The sequence below is a fragment of the Vipera berus genome (genome assembly GCF_964194415.1).
Source record: "Vipera berus genome assembly, chromosome: 2".
Taxonomy (NCBI): Eukaryota; Metazoa; Chordata; class Lepidosauria; order Squamata; family Viperidae; genus Vipera; species Vipera berus.
In genome coordinates, this window is record NC_138203.1 from 153,043,821 (window position 1) to 153,063,959 (window position 20,139).

Below are 20,139 nucleotides of genomic sequence, written 5' to 3' on the forward strand. Positions count from 1 at the left end.
GTTGTTTGTTCAGGGCTATTTTTTTCCTGAGAACTTGGAATATTTGCATGATTTGGCCATTTAGAAGTTTAAAAGTAGCTTTCTCTGCCTCTGAACAATCTAGCATTCTTTTTCCTCTGGATGTTTATAAAGTATTCAGTGAGAGATAAAGAAAAATGCCATCTCGGAAATCCACCTTGAGCATTCCAAATTCAAAACAATTGTAGCTTGGTTATTTAGAAAAGATGGAAATCTTTCAACAATAGTCTACTTTAGTAGAAATTAATACTGAAATTAATACTGGCATTAAACAAGTAGAGAAAACGGCTGAATTCTCATGTTCTCTTTTCCAAGAGTTTCTTTTTAGCTGTGTTCTCATCACACCCTAAACTGTATCATAAAACAGGTTAGTGTGTCATATGAATATTTAAATCAGCAGTGGGGTTAGAGAGGATTGTTTTTGTCCTACCACAGCTAATCTTCGGTGGTCAGTCAAGTCATGTGAACATAGAAGAGAGGTTTAATAGGTTAACCCTCTTTTCTGGGCAAACATCCAAAATGGTCTCATGAAAAGCAGGAATTCTTGAAAAGTTCATCCTCTGGTTCTTTTTCTGTTTTATTTCTCAGCCTTTCCTCTCCATGACAGTTTTGTCTGGGGATAAACTTGACAGAAAGAGACTCAGGAGCCTCAACCTTCTCCTATTTTGTCTGTGATGATGCCGATCCTGAGTGGGTCACTCCCCATAATTTTTTCCAATTTGATTTTTTTCCTAACTAGATTAAAAAAACAAACAACAAGGCTGCTGGTCATTTGACCAGGCCTTCCCTGCTTATCTGCTGCTGGCTCATGGGGTCCTTTATCCAGGATAGCAAATGGAGTAGTTCAGCTGTTTTATGTGAATACGTTTGAAAAAACAAAATGCTCAACAAAAATACGAGGGTGAGGAAACTATGGGGAGAGAGGGGAGGAGCTGAGATGCTACACTAAGCTTATGGGATCAAATTTTAGGCAGAGAAGGTATATGCTGCTTGGGGGGATAACAAGGCTTCTTTAGTTTCTACTAGCATCCCACTGAATCCATCCTCCTTTTGCCCCACAGTCTGTAAGTACACTGTGCATGAGCGCTGTGCTCGGAAGGCTCCTCTCAGCTGCATTAGCACCTATGCTAAGAATCGCCGTGACACCAACGTGAGTAATCGAACAAGGAAGAGTTCTGTATCCCTCAGCCAGACTTCGGTATTTTTGCCTTCCTTATCCAGGGTTTCTGCTTTCTCCGTTTCTATTGGCTCCTTCGTCTTCCCAACCTATCCCTTCATTCTTCAAAGAAGTCTAGGTGGTACCCCTGTTTCTAGTCCTCAGTATGTGAGATCGAAATAGCCTTTTTTGTTCCTTTTTACTTTGACTCATTGCCCTTCCTTCCTTGGCTTTGGTATTAGTGTCATAACCACCTCTAGAAGTCTTTTGGAGGGATGAATGTATTTTCCAGTTTGTGTTGAATGCTGAGAGACGTATTATGAGACAGGAAAAAAGTAGATGGCAGCCAAAAGGGACAATGTTTTTAAAAAGACAAAATTGCCTAAATTAATATTTCATTTAAAACTAAATAAAAGATATGTTTCTGGTAGTGGCTAATTAGGTATTTATTTATTTATCAATCTTATTTGTTAGCCATTCATCAGGTATTTATTTATTTATCTATCTATCAATCAATCTTATTTATTAGCCATTCATCTTACCAAAGGGTAACTCCAAGGTATTTCCAGAAGTGTGGCATGGTAGCAGATAAGAAACCTTTATATATATTTTTCTACTATTTTTCAAATTATAGGTAATCCTCAATTTATGACCGTAATTAGGAAAAGAGATCCAGTTGTAAGATTATAATAATAAGTTGAGGCACCCATGTGATGGGAAGTAATTTTCCAGGCTTTTTCATAGTAATCATTAAGCAAACACTGCAGTCATTAAGCAAACCCATTCATTTAAATGAACATTATTACCTGAAACCTGCAAAAAATTCCAGAAACTGGCAAAATCCAGTGTGAATTGTAGTCATGTGACTGCACAGTGCCGCAATAAAGCTGGCCTGCTCAACAGCTGGGGGTGCTTTACAGGCTGCAAAACACTGGTTCTCTGGCTGTTGCTACTTCAAACTGTTACAAAACAACCAGTCAAGGACTAATTGTAGCAATGAATTCTCAGTAGCAAATAAAGAGGTCAGAGGAACTAGATTTGTCTGCCAGTTGCCCACCCATGCTGTTGTCTAATCCTTAAGACTTTAATGAGTGATTGAAACTTCAATTCTTGCTTTTGAGAACTTACAGTATTCTTACCCTTAACTAAATTGCCTGCAAAAGGTGAATGAGAATGTCAAGATCCCAGGTATTCTAGTTCCCATTCCTTCCTTTGTCGCCATTTCAGTGTCTTAGACCTCCCTTTTGAAGAGTGGCAGGAAGGTAGAACCTGTAGCTTGGGGATTGCAGTTCTGCTGATCTCTCTCTTTCTCTCTCTCCAGATTTCATTATTCCTCACTTCCCTCCTATAGGTGCAAGCACATGTTTGGGTAAGAGGAGGCTGTGACGGCAGTAAATGTGACAAGTGTCAAAAGAAGATCAAGAGTTTCCAGAGCCTCACAGGCATGCACTGTGTCTGGTGCCATCAGAAGGCAAGCTGGTGACCTCATGATTTCACTTTAAATGGAGATTCTGGCATCAGAAATCAGGAGGGGCTTTTCATTAGATGGCTCTTATTCCGTAGGTAGTTCGTACACAAGAAAAATTAATTTGCGCAGCAGGAAAATTTGGAGAAATACTATTGAAAAGGAGGATTTAAATGAGGGTTTCAAAAGAGCAGAAACCATAACTGTCTCTACTCTTTCCCTATTCTAAGGTTTACGGTGACCCAGTGGAAATTTTGCCACGGTTAGATAATTTTCATCAAGTTTGAAAATATGTTTCCCTGTTTTTAGAGTTGATGTCCACACAAATGTATTTTGGAAATGGTTGGGATTTTCCAGTTTACCTCTCAGGTTTTGCATTGTTTTGAATACTGACTCTTTCATGGACATAGTTAGATATGGGGTTAGAAGAGCAGAGGCATAGATGAGCTCTTTGTTTGTTTAACAAGTTGCCTTTACAGGACATCCTTTTTGTAAAGGCATTGAATTAGTTTCCACATCAGCATACCTAGTTTTCATATATAGCGCATATGGTGTAAATCTAGGCATCTTCAAAGAGCTTACTATGGATTTCTTCCAAAATTAGAATTCAGGTTTTGTTTTTTTTATACACAAGCCAAAATTTGGTTTTCTCAACTCAGAGTAGTGCTTTCTTCCCCCTTGCTTCGTGATACAGAAGGCAAAATCATAATTGTCGAACCCAAACTGATGTTCCCTGGAAGAGGGCAGACAGAATGGAATTTGAGATTTTGGGGGCGTCTCTGCCTGTTTTCAGGGCCTTGAGGTATAGCATAGCATTGAGAAACACTGGCTCTGTGTCTTGATCTTCTAGATTCATGATGAGTGCCTGCCTCTCATGCCTTCTACCTGTGACTCCGGGAATCTCAGGGACCATATCCTGCCGCCTTCAGCAATCTACCCTGTTGTATTGGTGAGAGCAAGGGGCTTTTAGAAACAGTTATTGTAATTGACAGTCCTGTTGCAGAAACTTAAAGGCAGAGTTTACAGCAGGGGTGTCAAACTGGCGGCCCGTGGACTGGATGTGTCACACGCAGCCCACACCTACCCCATCTCCACAAAAGCAAAAAACATTGTGTAGTGTATGCTGTTAAGCACACACGGAAATGCCAGCACAGCAGGGGGCTGGACAGCTCCAGGCTATAACCGCTTTGGCGGGAAAGCCTGAATAGAGCGAGTCGTTGACAGCCCCAGGGCATGGTCAGTTCTGGCGGGAAGCCAGGGTTTAAATCCATTGGCCACCTGCACTGGCGGGAAGCCCAGGTTTGAATCTATTGGCTGCGATTCACCTGGGCAGGTATAAGAGACGCCAGGTAAACCCCTTTGCCCCAGCTTCATTCACGATCCAAATAAAGAAGTATTACCCAGCTCAAGTGTCCGTCTCTCTGTGCGACCACGCGACATTGCACATCGCAATGCGTCACAAGATGCAATCAAGTTTGACAACCGTGGTTTAGAGTAATCGTCGCACGTAGACCTGAGTGCAAGAGATCCTTGGTACTCTCTGCCCTTGGTTGTTTTCTTGCAAACTAGGTAACGTCATCAGTGCTGTCAGTACTGGTGATGTTACCTAGTTTGGATAATAAAAGCTTTGGCAAGAAAACTGCCAAGCTCAGAGAGCACCAAAGACCCCTCATTTCAACCCTGAATTACAAATATTCAATGTTTACCAATCTGAGCCATTCTAAGATGTGTGGACTTCGGCTCCCAGAATTCCCTAGCCAGTCACACCTCTCAAAATAGCCAAGATTGTAAAACAGTAATATACAGTAGGTCAACTATCCCTACAAGGATTTGTACAGAGATGTTACACGGTAACATCTGTCACTTCAGTAGCATGACTGATAAAAGGATGGGTGATGTTTCTCATCCAGCACAGAGAAGAGAGGGGGAAATAGACAAGCATGCTTATTCAGTTATAGGTCTTTTCATGTTGTTTTGCATGTGCTTGGATTGTAGAAGAGATATTGAAAGCACATCCTTACCATACATATATTTTTTTTAAAAAAGGAAGGCAAGCATTGCCAGTTCTTGGGAGGAAAGAAAAATCCTTAGCTGGGCAGTGTCTTTATTAGGACCAGCCCAAATGCCAGGAAAACTTGGAATGCAAGCTTCCGAGTCCTCCAACACTATTCTTCAAAAGGGTACAAAAAGCAGCTGATGGAAAAGGAAAAAAAAATTAAAAAGAAAAACAGGATTTGCAGTGAGTCATTTATCATGTTGATGCACTGCAAGAGATATTTTGGTCTATTTCCTCTTTGGGGAGGATTGGCCCAAAGTTATTTTTAAACTGTTTCAGTTTCATTCCTTTGGGGCGGGGTGTGCTGCCTCCTGTCTGTGTTGCCCTTGTGAAGAATGTATGCTTCTCTGAGATTCAAATTGCCTTCATCAGATTCTACTTACAGTATAGTTGAATCTACAAGAGGACAATTAAAGGGAGAAGCCATAGCTCAGTGACAGAGCACACAGCAGGCATGCAGAAAACTCCCTGTATATTTCCTTGAGAAGGTCCACAACATTGCTGTAGAACAGGGGTGTACATACAATCTTGGCGAATTTCAAACGTGTGGACTTCAACTCCCCAAATTCCCCAGGCAGCACCCCTGCTGTAGACTGAGCCATAGTTTGACTCAGAATAAAGCACCTTCCCATATTCCTTCAAGGAATCTGCTATAGAAGCACGCTCATCCTGTTTCTGACCTACACTCAAACCCCTTTCCTATTTTGAGACGTGGTGTAAAATGTTTGTTGGGGGGGGGAGACTGCCAATCATAGAATGCCCCCCCCCCCATATCCAGAACAGGCCAGTGACTCGATGAGGTGAGCTGACTTTGCATCAGTGCAGAGCTAACACCCCAGGCTGCTTCTTTCAGCTGTTTCAAAACAGAGGGCAAAGACTTCAAGAAAAGCTTTGAGCCATCACCCTGTTGGAAACAAAATTTGCCCAAATCAAAAGAGACCGTCTGCTTAAAAGAAGGAGGGAGGGAGGGAATTGATCTATCTTTGTTCTGGGAACCTGCAAGCACCTAACCATCAAGAGAGGAATGTCTGTGGAGATTCTCAGTCATCCAGGTCATGGTTGTCCGAAAGGTGCTTTTTCAAGAGGCAGCTAAGAAGCTTCTTAGATGAGAAGCGAAACGTCTTCAAAGAAAAACAAGAAAGTCCAATTGCCTTTTGAAAAGGCAGATTTTTTTTTACAGGCCATGCCTGTGCTGTTCCTATCCCAAAACTTCTTTCCCAGCTCTGGATCTTCTGATTTGTTCCATCTCCTGCTCGCCTTGTGTGTCACAGGAACGGCAGAACAGCCAAAAAAACGGGACTCCTTCAGAGGAACCAGCTCAGCCATTCACTACTCCCGAGGGACAGGCCTTGCGGGTGAGTCTGGTGTAAAGTGGACAGAGCTGGTTGCCAGCAAACCAACCCTCATTAGAGCACTTAGATCTCTGACTACTCCCTGCTGTCTAGGGTTGAGATGAGAGTGCCCGTAGCTGGGCTTCCAGTTCCCCTGTGTGCATTTTTTTAAAAAAACCAGTACGTTTATGCTGAAATGATTGTTATTAGTACTTGTTAGGAATTAGGGTGAGTGGTAACAAGCAAAAGCAATCAGCACATTTCCAACGTTGTGGTTTGGTTTGGTTTGGTTTGGTTTGGTCATAGATCAGTGGAGGTGCTGCAGTCTGTGAATTTAGACTTGAGAAAGACGTACAGGGAAAGTATCTTTTGCCTATAAACTCATAGCTGGGGGTTCACTTGCCAAGAACAGGGTCTCTAAACTTGGCTACTTTATGAATTGAGGACTTGGCTGGCTGGAGAATTATGGGAGTTGAAGTCTACAAGTCTCAAAGATGCCAGGTTGGGAGACTCCTGTCCAAGAAGAGCAGGTCTTGTGGAGGCCATATCACGTGGGCTGCCATATCTGGCCCAGAGGTCATAGGCAGGGCCAAGAGTCAAAGGGACAAGGCGTGGTTTCCAACATGAGGAGTGAGGCTGGGAGATGCTCTGAGTGGCCTGGGGTTCAAGGCCTTGCCTAAATAGAAAAACTGATGTCCTTTCCTCTCTAGGAGACATGTCAGTTTCCACTGCATGGATCTCCATTAGCATATTGGAAGGCTTGGCACCTTCTGAACTGGCAGTATGGGCGCTCACAAAGGGGAACTGGGAAGCAAATGATAAAAGCAGAGTGATATGCCACAATGTAAGCCCCATTCTTTTGCATATGTGTTGTGACATGTCACACGCAGACAGCATGGGCAGAGCTGTTTCAAAATGCTGAAAGCATCGGATCCTGTGTGTGCCTCTGAACAGCAGTCAACTTGCACTGAATCTAGGTTGCTACATAGGGAGTCCTCAACTTACAGCCATTTGTTTAGTGATCTTTCAAAGTTACAATGGCACTGAAAACAGTGACTTAAATACAGTCCTTGCATTTCAAACCATCTCAGCATCCCCACGGTCACAGGGTCAAAATTGGGACGCTTGGCAACCAGCATGTGTTTATGATGGTTGCGGTATCCCGGGGTCCTGCGGTGCCCATATGCAACCTTACCAGCTGATTTTTGACAAGCAAAATCGATGGAGGAAGTTGGATTCACTTAACTGCAATGGTTGACTTAACTGTGGCAAAAAAGGCGGCAAAATTGGGCGCCAATCACTTAACAACTGCCTTACTTAGAAGTGGAAATTCTGGTCTCAATTTTGGTCATGAGTTGAGGATTACATGTCCATAGATGACTGACTGCTTCTTGCATCTCAGCTACTGGACACGGGCCTGTCAGGTTCTCCTCTTCAGCCTTGGAATTGGATGAAAGAGGGATATTCAAATGTGACAAATTGTGCAGGTCCTGATATTGCTCAACTGCAACTTCCAGCACTCCTAGCCACCTTGAGCAATAATGAAGAATGCTGGGAGTTGTGATTCAGCAACATATCTACAAAAAAAAGAGCCAGAAGGAAGGACGAATCACTCCCATCCTGCTGTCTGTCAATCCCTGCACTCTCCTGCCTTTCCATTTGGAAATCTATTTTACAGCATTCCAGATCTCTCCTGAAAAATAGTCTGCCAGGGTTCAAAAGCAGTAAAGTAGCCACTCAGCCAGAGGCATCAGCTTCTCGCTGCAATGAAAGGTTTATCAGATCAGAAATTGCAAATACAAGACTATTTCTGGTTGATACATTTAAGGATTAACGTTCCTACATATTTGCACAATTGATTTTATTTTAGCCATTAAAGGAGACACATTTATGTTTAAAGCTGATTGACTATACTCATAGCAATAAGAGAATTGCTATGTGCATCTCGGTATCCATAGACCCCTCTGGGAATAAAGCTTACAGTAAATCCATGTAGCTGCATGATTAGACTGATGTCATTTCTGGCTATCAAGCCGAATTTACCCCTGTTTTTTCTGTCTCTGTATGTGCTGTGCTATATCCAAATCTGCACCCTGTTGTTACAGTACAGCAATCAGATTTGGCCATTTACCAAGACTATTTGTCTTTCTAAACCCTTTCCACAGATCATCCCTTTGCCCGACACACACCCTTTGCTTGTCTTTGTCAATCCTAAGAGTGGTGGAAAACAAGGAGAGAGGTGAGAACGGTAGGGTTGGAAGTGCAAATGTGGGAATAGGGCAGGCTAGCTAGACAACTTAGGACAACTTAAGCCAACTTTGCTTTTGAATCCAAGCAAACCAAGTTGTTTTCAGAACATTTTTCTTCTTATGTTCCCAAATGTTTTTCTTGGGCATAATATAAATCCTGAGCTGCCTATATAGTGCCACGAGTCCGGTATCAGTGGTGAAACCCCGAAATTAAATTTAAAAAAATACAAATTATATATTTCTAAAAGTTTGGACTGATGATTAAGGCACCAGGCTAGAAACTGGGAGACTGTGAGTTCTAGCCCCAACTTAGTCATGAAGCCAGTTGAGAGACTTTAGGCCAGTTACTCTCTCAGCCTGAGGAAGAAGAAAAGCAATGGTAAACCACTTCTGAAATCTTGCCAAGCAAACTGCAGGGACTAATCCAGGCAGTTGCCAGAAATTATCTTTCACTTGAAAATACTACTACTACTACTAGTAGTAGTAGTAGTGGTGATGGTGGTGTTGTGGTTGTAACAAAAATGTCAAATCCTGTGTAATTTCATTATATTTGCCTGAAAATGTGCAGATTTTATGCAGAGGTTGCTGAAAGTTTACCAATCATGGGACATATTTCATTTTTCATCAATAATTTGTTTTAAAAAATGTTGGCATCCATTGTTGAAATGGTGGCCAGTTCTGATGTAGAACATACAAGCATGGTTTGCCTCTGTGTTTAGGAAGGTTTCCAAGGGAACCAGAATTGGGGGTTTTGATGAGTTCTGAAGGTCCCTGTTTGATGGGATGCAATATTTATTTCTCTGTCAAAATGGATTTCTAGTTCAGATTTCATTGCAGTGGTTTTTTTTTTACTGTTTATGTCTTGTTGACAGAGTGCTGCGGAAATTTCAATATCTGCTGAACCCACGACAAGTTTATAATTTATTAAAGGGAGGTCCTGGACCTGGGTGAGTTAATGTGAACACCAGTCTTTTTTTTTTTAATCCCATTTATATCCCGCCCTTCTCCAAAGACTCAGTGCAGCTTACAATCTAAGCACAAATCAATGTGCTTAGCAATAGCCTTCGTTCTATGTATATGCCTGCTTATTAGGGCTTTCGCCCCGCCCCCAAGCGGCATTATTACAAAGTCAGCTTAATTGCCCCCAACAATCTGGGTCCTCATTTTACCTACCTCGGAAGGATGGAAGGCTGAGTCAACCTTGAGCCTGGTGGGATGCGAACCTGCACTAATTGCAGGCAGCTGGTGTTACTTAAGGAGGCATTAGCCCACTGCTCCACCAAGGCTCCCTGTTTATATTTTCCTGTTTATCTGTATTTCATGTCTTTTTGCAGGATCGGTAGCTAATTTTGGGGTGTGTTTTTGTTCTAGCCTTAATTTTTTCCGAGATATACCAAATTTCCGTATCCTAGTTTGTGGTGGTGATGGCACTGTGGGATGGATCTTGGATGCCATTGGTAAGTATTGTTTATATAGTTTTATTAAATATTTTTTAAAAGGATTAAAAACTAATACCAAGTAATAGATATAAGAAAAAAAGAAAAGTAAAAGGAAGAAATCAAAGATAAAGGTAAAAGTGCAAGAAAGGAAAAAGAGTAAAAGGAAAAAGAAGAAGATACAATGAAATAGTTTCCGATATTCTTTCTAGTAGTTTTAAGAACAATTAACATTAATCTCTTACTTTATGGTTACAACATAACTCTGTTCTTTCTATAATCTATTCTGTATAATCATCAAAACCATAAACCATAAACTCTTTTTATTTTTCAAAACATCTATAAAGAAGTTCCAGTCAGCAATAAACATAGATACTATGTTTTTTTCTGTTCAGAGAAGTCAAATTAACCATCCCTGCATGTTTTATCATGTTCATCAATTATCACCTTATTGTGGATAATACCGAATCTTTCCATTTGGGGGCATACAATAATCTCACTGCAGTTATCATGTATAAAACAAAGTTCCATGACTTTTTTTTCCAATTGTTTGTCTATCAATCCCAAAAGAAAAACCTCTGGTTTCCACTCTATATTAATCTTTAAAATCCTTTAATCAGCACATGTATTTAAATCCAGAATTTTTTATTTTTTTTACACATTCACCAAGCATACCCTATTTTCCCAGTGTTCCATCTGTAGATTATAACCAAAAATGTTAGCCCATTTTATTATATGTTCTTTCATTTTTACTCCTGTTTCAAATTTCAGTAAAATATGTTCATTATTTGTACACATTTCTATTTCAAACTCAAGTCTTTTGTCTATATTAACTGTTTCGAATATTAGTAAATAAGAACCCTTGACAACTATATTCCCTCTGCTACCAATTCTTCTCCTGATTTTATTTTGCATGACTATGATTTCCTGCTTGCTGAAGATCATTAAAACAATAGTTTTTGCACCAAAACCCAAAAGCCGATTAAAAGTACCCGTAACATGCCTACAATCCTACTAACTGGTTGTCAACTAACATCCCTGTTTTCATTCATGGCAACATATAAAGAGAGAAATATTGCCAAATTCTAACAAATTATGCACAGATTATTTTTCATGTTGCTTCCTTCTCAGATAAAGCCAACCTACCAAGCCGGCCACCAGTGGCTGTTTTGCCTCTAGGAACTGGCAATGATCTGGCCCGCTGTCTTCGTTGGGGTGGAGGTGAGTAACAGTTGCCAGCAGGGCTACCAGGCCTCCCTTCTGCTACATCAGGGGCAGGCAATCTTGGCTCTTTTATGACTCATGGACTTCAACTCCCAGAATTCCTGAGTCAGCTATGCTGGCTCAGGAATTCTGGGAGTTGAAGTCCATGAGTCATAAAAGAGCCGAGGTTGCCTACCCTTGTGCTACACCTATGAACCCCAATGCTTGAGCATTCACTTTGATCTTGTGAGGAGTATTTTTCATATATTTTTTCTAAGCCCAGTTTATGACCAGTGGGCTTACCGAATACCAGCATGGAAAGGAACTTGACAGGAAATTAAACTCATAAGCTTAGACAGGCTCTAGATTTATCTCTGGAATTGTAGATTCTGGATATGATGTGTTGTAATTTCAGGAGATCCCAAAACTTGACGTCCGGACCCATTCCCACCTCAGGTATATCGTAGACCAGTGGCCCCCAACCTTTTGAGCACCAGGGACCGGTTCCGTGAAGACAGGTTTTTCTGTGGACTGGAGGAGGGCCTGGGTTCTCATGCTTCCTGCATCCCACGAATGGGGCTTTGCTTGTTTATGCGGACCAGTTGCTGGCATGCCGCAGCCTGATGCAGGTCCAGGGACTGGGGGTTGGGGACCCCTATCCTAGACCATGCCATATTCCTCCAAGGAATGGAAATAATTGATTTATGCTGAGACCTTTTTGTTTTGTTTTTTTCTAATAAGAGTTCTGCATATATAAGGATCGCAACAATTAAAGAAAAGAATGCGGTAGTTAAACTCTAATCAGCATCTGACCTGAAGAATTTCAGCAAACTGATAATTTAAACATAGTTTGGAGTATTGAAAGGGTGATTAGATTGAAGTTTAATCAAAACATTCTAAACTGCACTAGGGAGGGAAAAAAATATTTGTACTGGGGGAAAAGGAGAATGGGGAGAAGCTTAGGATTTTTTTCCACTTGCTTACTTTTATGAATTGGAGTATTGACTAAAGTGGAACTAAGTAGAGAATGAAAAACTACTTTCTATTGGGGAGGGAGGCTGCTTTAAAGACATGGTTGACTCCTGGCAACTGCCTGAATTAGTCCCTGCTGTTTTCTTGGCAAGATTTCAGAAGTGGTTTGCCATTCCCTCCTTCCTAGGACTGAGAGAGAATGCCTATCTCAAATTCATTGGTTCATTCATTTGGTTTCTTTTCACCTCTATTGTGTATACTTTTATTTACATCTATCTTTTTGTTCCTACTGCATATACTATATCTTTAATATGTAATGAAATAATCAAAATGAAGGAAAAACATTTATAAAAGAAATATTTCTGGGAATGGCTTCTATTCTGGCAAAGGTTTGTAGTTGGGAATAAGGTGAGGCCAATATCAAAATAAACCCCATTTAGAAGTAAGTTTCAATAACACAGTTAGACTCCCCTTATATTCTACCTTGAATCCCCTATAAAGTTTGAATTCATATATTCATGGTTGAACATATATGACTCCAAGTATTAATAGCACACCATTTATAATAAGATATAGCCAATAAGAGGGATGAAGTCCAGCTGGGGCATTCTTATTTCAGATCTCTACTCAGCCGTATAATTTCTGCATACTTCTGATGGTCACTGCCTTTGTGGGCAGGAATAAATTGTCAAAAGGACAGTTACCTATGTGAAGTGGATCAACTTCTGACGAAATTAGCTCGGTATCACAACTGTTTTCCATTCTAGCTTACGTTATTCCACACTAATAATTTATAGCCTCTTCTAGAGTTATCCATCTATTTTTATGCCAAAAATAATAGTAAAGCAGGCAGACTTTATGTCACTTCACTGATGGGTAAGTGATGCTGTGAAGAACTTTAAGGTGCTAATATGAAAACAACCTTGTTTTGCCCTTAAACCAGAGGTCCCCAACCTTGGCCGCTTTATGACTTGTGGACTTCAACTCCCAGAATTCCTCAGCCAGCTGCTGGCTGAGAAATTCTGGGAGTTGAAGTCCACAAGTCATAAAGTTTATAGTTTATAGTTTATTAAATTTTTATACCGCCCTTCTCCCGAAGGACTCAGGGCTGTGAACAGGGCATATAATAAAAATACAAAAGTACAAAAGTTAAAAAAAGAATTAAATTATTGCCTAAAATAAAACAGTAAGAATATACAAATATTAAAACCCTAAGTTAACTCCCCATCAGGCCAGGCCAGCTTGTTCGAATAAATGGGTCTTTAACCCGCACCGGAAGGAGCGGAGATCCGGTGCCATCCGGAGCTCAACCGGCAGTTGATTCCACAGAGCCGGGGCGCCCACAGAGAAGGCCCTCCCCCTGGGGGCCACCAGCCGGCATTCTCTGACCGGAGGCACCCTGAGGAGGCCCTCTCTGTGGAAACGCACAGGGCAGAGGGGAGTCGACGCCGGCAGCAGGTGAAAGTGACCAAGGTTGAAGACCCCTGCCTTAAACAGTACCAATAGGAGCAGTAGCATGTGAGTTAGTGTTAATATATAAGCAAGGAAAAAGAGTTTGAACTGCCTGGATGTATTCATTCTTAGCTGAAAATTGCCTAGCAAGATGAGTAGAGACCACATGATAAAGATTTCATAGCCTCTTCCCTTTCCTAAATAGCCTCTTCATAGCCTCTTCCCTTTCATAAATCAGTGACTCTTTAATTCTCCCAACTAATGCTCTGCTCTTTCCCAGGTTATGATGGTGAGAATCTGGTAAAGATAATGAAAGATATTGAAGCAAGTAGCATCATACAGATGGATCGCTGGTCAGTGCAGGTGATGCCGGAGAACCCTGATGAGAAAGGAGACCCTGTGCCCTATGAGATCATCAATAACTATTTCTCCATCGGCGTAGTAAGTAGAAACACATGAAAACACGAGAGAAGGATCGTCCTTTGCTCAAGAAGGCAAAGAGGGGGTAGTTATCTCTATGTATACTGAAAGAAAGAGTAGCGATGATGCAGGGACTGCTATAAGCTTGCTGTTGCCCTTGAGGACAGTAGGCCCAGAAAGAAAATGGCTATCAGAAACATCCATAACAATGAAAAGGAAGGAGGCAGGATTTAGTAACAGGGAGAGACAAGATGGATGTGGTGGAATCTCCAGCTAGACTGGAGGGAAGTGTTAAGAGGGGGCCAAGCTTAGAGTCCTTGCAGTACAGGAAGTGGCACAAAGTCAGGCTGACTTTCCCCAGAATCCCTGAAGCCTTATCTGATTGTTCCCAATGAGGTCTGTCTGGTGAGATTCTTGTAACATAGGTGACTAGCAATAAAGCCTCTGCTTGAAACTATTCACCAGTGGTTGCAGTTGCTTGTGCCTGACAGTGTTAGTTTTGGAATGAACTAGAGAGGTTGCTAATGGGTTTAAGAAATGAAAGGGGAGAGTTAACTGTATGGTTATCTCTGTGCTGAGGTGTCTCTCATCTCCACAAAGCAGCTCTCCAGCCCTGACTGTCTCTCTTTCACTTTCCTTTTCTTCAGGATGCCTCAATTGCCCACCGATTTCACGTCATGAGAGAGAAATACCCAGAGAAATTTAACAGCAGGTTAGTTGAGTTGTGGAAGAAGGCAGGGATTTCCTGTTGCTGCCGTCCTGTCCCTTTTCAAGGCTGATTTGGCAATTCTGAAATCTCAAGTCTTCCCGTGAAACTCGATATAGTACTTTTGTGTTCAACTCTGCCTCTAGAAATATCTCCACTCCCTTTGACACCCTGATTTGATTTTCTGGGAAGATATAAGGACAGATAGTCATGCAGAGAGAATGGTTCTGCACTGGGCAGTGAAAAGTGAATACCTGCCATGGAGTGGGGCTCCCGGCTGGCAAGCCCTATCAGTGGATGTGTTTGCCAGGGACAGAAGTAGGGCTCAACCACACACACCCTCTACATTGCCCCTTTTCTGAATAGGATGAAGAACAAGCTCTGGTATTTTGAATTTGCCACATCGGAGACTCTCTTTGCCACATGCAAAAAGCTCAAGGAGTGTTTGTCTCTAGAGGTGAGCATTTCCTTTGTGGTCCTGAGTTGATCGCTGATCTGGGTTGGAAAATTGTTCACTCCTGTAACCAGCATGCATTTCTTTGCAGCAGTGTCTAGCACAGAGTCACACGCTTCAGGCCCAAAATGATTTTGTTTTGGCCTGGAACATTATGTTTCCTATGAACATGTGCAAAGTGTTTTTCTTTCTTTGACGCTGATTAGCCTGAAGCAATCTATTACATTTTCAGCATTAGGAATTCTACCTCAGGAAAAAAAAGTTAATGAGAAGCTTGAGTTCTTGAACTTCCTGCTCCTAGCAGTGCCATTTCTGCATATTTACCCAGCTGTGCAAGAATGGATCTAGAACTTGGATTCTATAGTGCTATTCAAATTATTGCATTAAAAAAACAATTATTGTCTTGCTCACCTTCCTTTTTTATGTATGTCTCTACCAAGTGCTGTGGGCAATCCCTGGACCTCAGTGGAGCCCTCTCTGGAGTAGCTGTCCTCAATATTCCTAGCATGCACGGGGGGTCCAATCTCTGGGGTGAGACCAAAAGACCTTTGGGGGAGGCAGCGGCACGTAGCATAGCTGGAGGAGCAGCACAGCCCCAAGTCATCACTGAAGCTGAAATCCTGAAGAACTGTGTACAAGGTGAGTCAGGAGAGTGAGTAGAATGGTACAAAGTTTGAAGCCTTGCAGATTGGGCTATTTACATTGTAGTAAGCATGACAGAGAAAGGCAGGCATGGCTTGAGAGGGTGAATGAAGAAAGGCACACAATTCCTAAGAGGACAAGATAGATTAATGCTGCGCTGCCCTTCCTGAAACGTTGTGAGGACTTGAGGTGATGGGGTGACTTTTCTTATCTTTGGCTTTTCTCCCTCCAATTCTCTATCCAGATCTGAGTGATCGACGGATGGAGGTGGTGGGCCTGGAGGGTGTGTTTGAAATGGGACAGATCTACACAGGTTTGAAGAATGCAGGCACACGGCTGGCTAAGTGCTCTGAGATCACCCTGAGGTAGGTGGGCTGTCAAGTCAAAGAGTGTAGTGTCTTGTAGTTGCCGTTTGGAACTCTTGACAGCCTTTCCTTCAACTTTCTCAAGGGGGCATATACATGGCTTGGTACACGTGAAATAATAATGATGCCTCTGTGTACTTTAAGAGTGAATGTCTATTAATGGTAATTGACACCCTTCTTAGGCTGAGTTGAATCATTACCATTATATAGAATGACTCAATGAGTGTTCCTAGGCAGCCATTATCCCTGAGCCTCATCCCAACTCCACATCTGCCTTATGAGATTAAGAATACTGACCATAAAGATTGCTGCTGGGAAATGCCCAGCCAGGCTGGCGGGGAGGGCTCAGGTGGGGATTAGCCTTGAATCGTTGTGCAGTTACAAGAGACCTAGGGCTGAGCCCTTGCCCAGTCCATGGGGCTTCATCTGTTTATTCCCAAGAGAAGGCAAGCAGTCTGGGAAGATTCCTGTACTATAGGCAGAATACAATAAAGTAGTTAGTGAAATCTACACATGTGGATCTGGTTTCTTGCACCTGATAATTGCTGTGATGATACGTGATATGAAGGTATGATGGTGCTAGCTGCAGTATAGACAGATGAAGGCAGGAAATCATTACTAAGATGCTCCATATTTACTGTCATCTTCAGTATTTGTTCTTTGGATAATTGCACGAGGACCTCTACAAAATCTGAATATTTATCATCTCATGCCACCTGCCTGTTTTTCTCATGTCTTTGTTGCAGAACTTTCAAGCATCTTCCCATGCAGATAGATGGAGAGCCATGGATGCAAGCACCGTGCACAGTAAGCACCTCCTAAGGTCATATTCTGTGTTTTTTAGCATTGGGTATGAAGACCTGTTTTGGTGAGGCCATAGAACTCCTTATTATAGAAGGCTTGGTAACCAGCTCAAGCGCACAGCTGGTGCATTCTGGTGAAATCTGAAACTTGCAATGCATGAGTTGCTGGAATATGAAAATTGCTAAGAACAGTTAATGAAAGGGCTTTATTACTTTAAGCTAATCCACCAAGGCAGACATTTCATGAAAATATATGTAACCTACACTGTTTCAAATAAAAATTTCAATGAGTAACAGTTAAAAGCTATCAAAAACAGATGAATTTTTAAAATAGTCTTGAAAGCACCTATAGATAGGGCCAGCCATTTGCCTTCTGAGAGGAAATTTTACAAAACAGGGCCACTTAGAAATGCTCAGTCTATCTCTTGGATAGTCAATAAGAGTTTTGTAAGAGTGATCTTTAAAAGTAAGTCAGTTCATGTTATGTGAAGGCAAACCTCAAGCTTCAAATGATCATTGGCTGCTCTTTGTGTAATAAAAAAACATTTCCACCATCACCCCCTTTCTTACAACACAGCTGATCAGAGAGCGTCTGGACAATGAGGAATAAATAATTATTTCCAACAGTGATTTTTATCAGGATGTAGCATAATTGATGCAGTGGAATATGATTAAAACCTTTTCCCTTTATCAGGATTTCTGCATTATTTTTTTTAGTTTTCAGTTTAAAAAAACCTAGAGGGTAGTTCCAACTCCAACTGGGTCATTGCAGATTTTTTAGGACTTTTTTCCCCTCAAATATTCCAGAAAAAAATACCCAAGAAGTGACATCCACCAGAAAAGCTGGTAGATTGTTTTCAAATTGCCACTCCTAGCTAATTGAAGCAAGCCACATTACTAATTGAATAGTTGTCCAAGATTTGCAGCAGGCCCAGTGGGGACTAGACTGACGGTGCATTCTTGTCTACTCAAGGCCAAAGTATCACTTCAAGCAGGCTGCAAGTGATCCTTGAAATCAACTGGACTTAGATTAGGGCCTTAAAGATCAACTAGCTGGGTTGGATGCTCTATCTTGATGGACCGATGGAGTGTGATCGAGTCTATGTTAACTTATAATGACCACAAGGAGACCTATCTGTGTTTTAGTTTGAAGAGGAGATGCAACCAGACAGTGGTTGGTCTGCTCTAATCATCCCAAAGCTGTGATATGGGGGGGTTGGATGGGCAAGTGGAGGAAAGGCCTGAGTCCTGCTCTAAAGTGTTGACACATTTTGCTCTTTCTTTCAGATCAGAATAACTCACAAGAACCAAGCTCCAATGCTCATGGCACCGCCTCCCCGTTCCTCCAGCTTTTTTGGCCTGAAAAAGGGACCCCAGGAGACCTAAACGGGGCTTCTGTTCCTTTCCAGGAGCAACTGCTTTCACCAAAATGAAACTTTGGGTCCTCTGTTGGGGTATTCTGCTGCTTTGTGCCACAAGGAGAGCCCTGTTCTGTCACCACTCTCCATAGCAAATTAGAAGAAGCCAAATTTCTATCTAGTACTTGGCAAAGCAAGATCTGAATTCTTAGCTTTTGCAACATGCATCATTCTTGTCAATTTCCTAGTTTGGAGCAGGAGAACTTGGGCTCTCGGCCTGTTAGGTTTTGCAGCACCCTGTGATTGGGTGTTGCCCTCAGGTTTCCTGCATATGTATGCTAGTCTCTCTTTTAATGTGTGGATGCCAAATTCTTCCTTTGTTGCCCACTAAAAAGCCTGTGTAGACGGCTACCTCTTGTCGTTCAAATTCTGTTCCTTGTAGATTTTGCTTTTTGCACTTGCTGTAACTACTGAAAGACAATGGTGGCACCAGCTGTTCTTTCCTTCCCCCTCCTCTTCCTTTCCTCTTTTTTTAATTTATTATGATTCCATGCCAAGTCCTTCCCTGTACAGTTTTCTCAGAAGAGCTTCAACGTGGTAATAAAGGACTGAGCTTGGATACGTTTTTCCCACTGTAATCAGTTTTCTTGGCTAAAAGCAGAAGTAAGCTGCTCCCAGTTTTTGAAAAGTTATCTACCTTTTGGTCAAAGCTTGTAGAAAATGAAACGAAGCATGTTACAAGATTTCTGACCCACAAAACAGTAGAGAAATGGAATCTCACCACTGGCTCATTTTACCTGCTATTGTGGGAGCACAGTCTCAGTCAGGCATCGCTATGTGGGCATTAAATACTAGGGCAGGAGCAGCTCTTCAGAAGTCATGAACTTCAGCACCCAGTCAACACAGCCAGTGGTGAATGATGTGTACATCAACATCTGGCAGGCCACAGGATTCCCTTCTCTCCAAAGTTCTGTGCACACTGGCTTTGCAACTTCTTGCAGTTGTGCAGCAGAATATGCACAGAAGCATGAAACGTCCATGCAATGTGTTACAATCATACAGAGGATCAAAAATTGGGAACCTGCATATTTGCTGGTATATCTGCTCACGATAAAAGCCTTAATTGGATTTGTAAACCTGTCGGCATGGATTTGCTGCTTTTCCCGCTTTCCTTCACTATACTGTGTGCAAGAAGGTAATGTAAGATTACACAGGAAAAAGCAAGCATTATAGATTTTCGCTGTTGCAGGTTTGATGTTTGATTTAGTTATCCCAAATTCTATCTGTCAAGGATTGGGATAGTTTTTAGTACTAAGTGTGTGAAAGCTTGTTCAGTAAGATTAGGGGGCCCTGGACAATAGTCAAGAATGCTTTTTCTATATTAATCTTATAAAAGTCAGAAGGCTGCTATTTTATTTTGGTATAACATACTGTTTATTCCTTTGTGGCGCTAGGATTATGCTCTCTTTTTGGAACATACCCTGAAAAATCAACAGAAGATTCCTAGCATTCTTCCCCAAATGAAATTTCTTGGCACACAGCACTCAGATGCAGTTGTGTTGTATAAAAGTCCAACATCTTTTTCTGTTGTAAGGCACCCATAAAAAGTAAAACACAGTGCAATAGAAAAAGAGTAGAAGGACTTAATCCCTTCCCTCGTAAATCATCCTCACCTTTTGCTGATTTTATCCCCATAATGCCCCAGATCTATCTTTGGGAGGGACAAGCTTTAGGGGCCAACTGTTGAAAGCAAAGAGTAGAGCATTTCTTTTCCATGAATTCAGAGGAGGCTGGGTTAACCTTGTTCTAAGACATTAGTGTAGTTTTATTTGTAACTGTGTCCAGCCACTGTGCTTTGTAAACACTGGTTTATAACAGTGTGAACCCAGCCAATGTGGCTCGGTCAATAAACCACAGCTGGGTGATGTATGAACCATTCTGTCCCTCACAATTTCTTCAGTAAAACTTCCACTGCTGGAGGGCTGTGCAACAAAGAAGGAAGACTATGGTTTGTTAGACCTGGTTTTAATGCATTCCTTTTGGCCTGGGATGG

General features: G+C 41.8%; 1 protein-coding gene across 1 annotated transcript in view; it reads left to right on the forward strand.

The window, feature by feature from the left end:
• The window catches only part of DGKA (diacylglycerol kinase alpha), a gene marked incomplete at its 5' end in the record, with an annotated part of 30,237 nt that extends 11,527 nt beyond the window's left edge, over positions 1-18,710 (forward strand). The window contains 15 exons of the mRNA XM_081318987.1: positions 1,080-1,168; positions 2,526-2,645; positions 3,490-3,588; positions 5,967-6,050; positions 8,192-8,265; positions 9,148-9,222; positions 9,647-9,732; positions 10,843-10,932; positions 13,619-13,779; positions 14,406-14,470; positions 14,831-14,921; positions 15,359-15,557; positions 15,805-15,925; positions 16,672-16,732; positions 18,016-18,710. Of these exons, the coding sequence (XP_081175113.1) occupies positions 1,080-1,168; positions 2,526-2,645; positions 3,490-3,588; positions 5,967-6,050; positions 8,192-8,265; positions 9,148-9,222; positions 9,647-9,732; positions 10,843-10,932; positions 13,619-13,779; positions 14,406-14,470; positions 14,831-14,921; positions 15,359-15,557; positions 15,805-15,925; positions 16,672-16,732; positions 18,016-18,114 (1,514 nt within the window). The 3' untranslated portion in view covers positions 18,115-18,710. The remainder of the gene's footprint in view (positions 1-1,079; positions 1,169-2,525; positions 2,646-3,489; positions 3,589-5,966; positions 6,051-8,191; positions 8,266-9,147; positions 9,223-9,646; positions 9,733-10,842; positions 10,933-13,618; positions 13,780-14,405; positions 14,471-14,830; positions 14,922-15,358; positions 15,558-15,804; positions 15,926-16,671; positions 16,733-18,015) is intronic.
• Between the last annotated feature and the right edge of the window lie 1,429 nt (positions 18,711-20,139).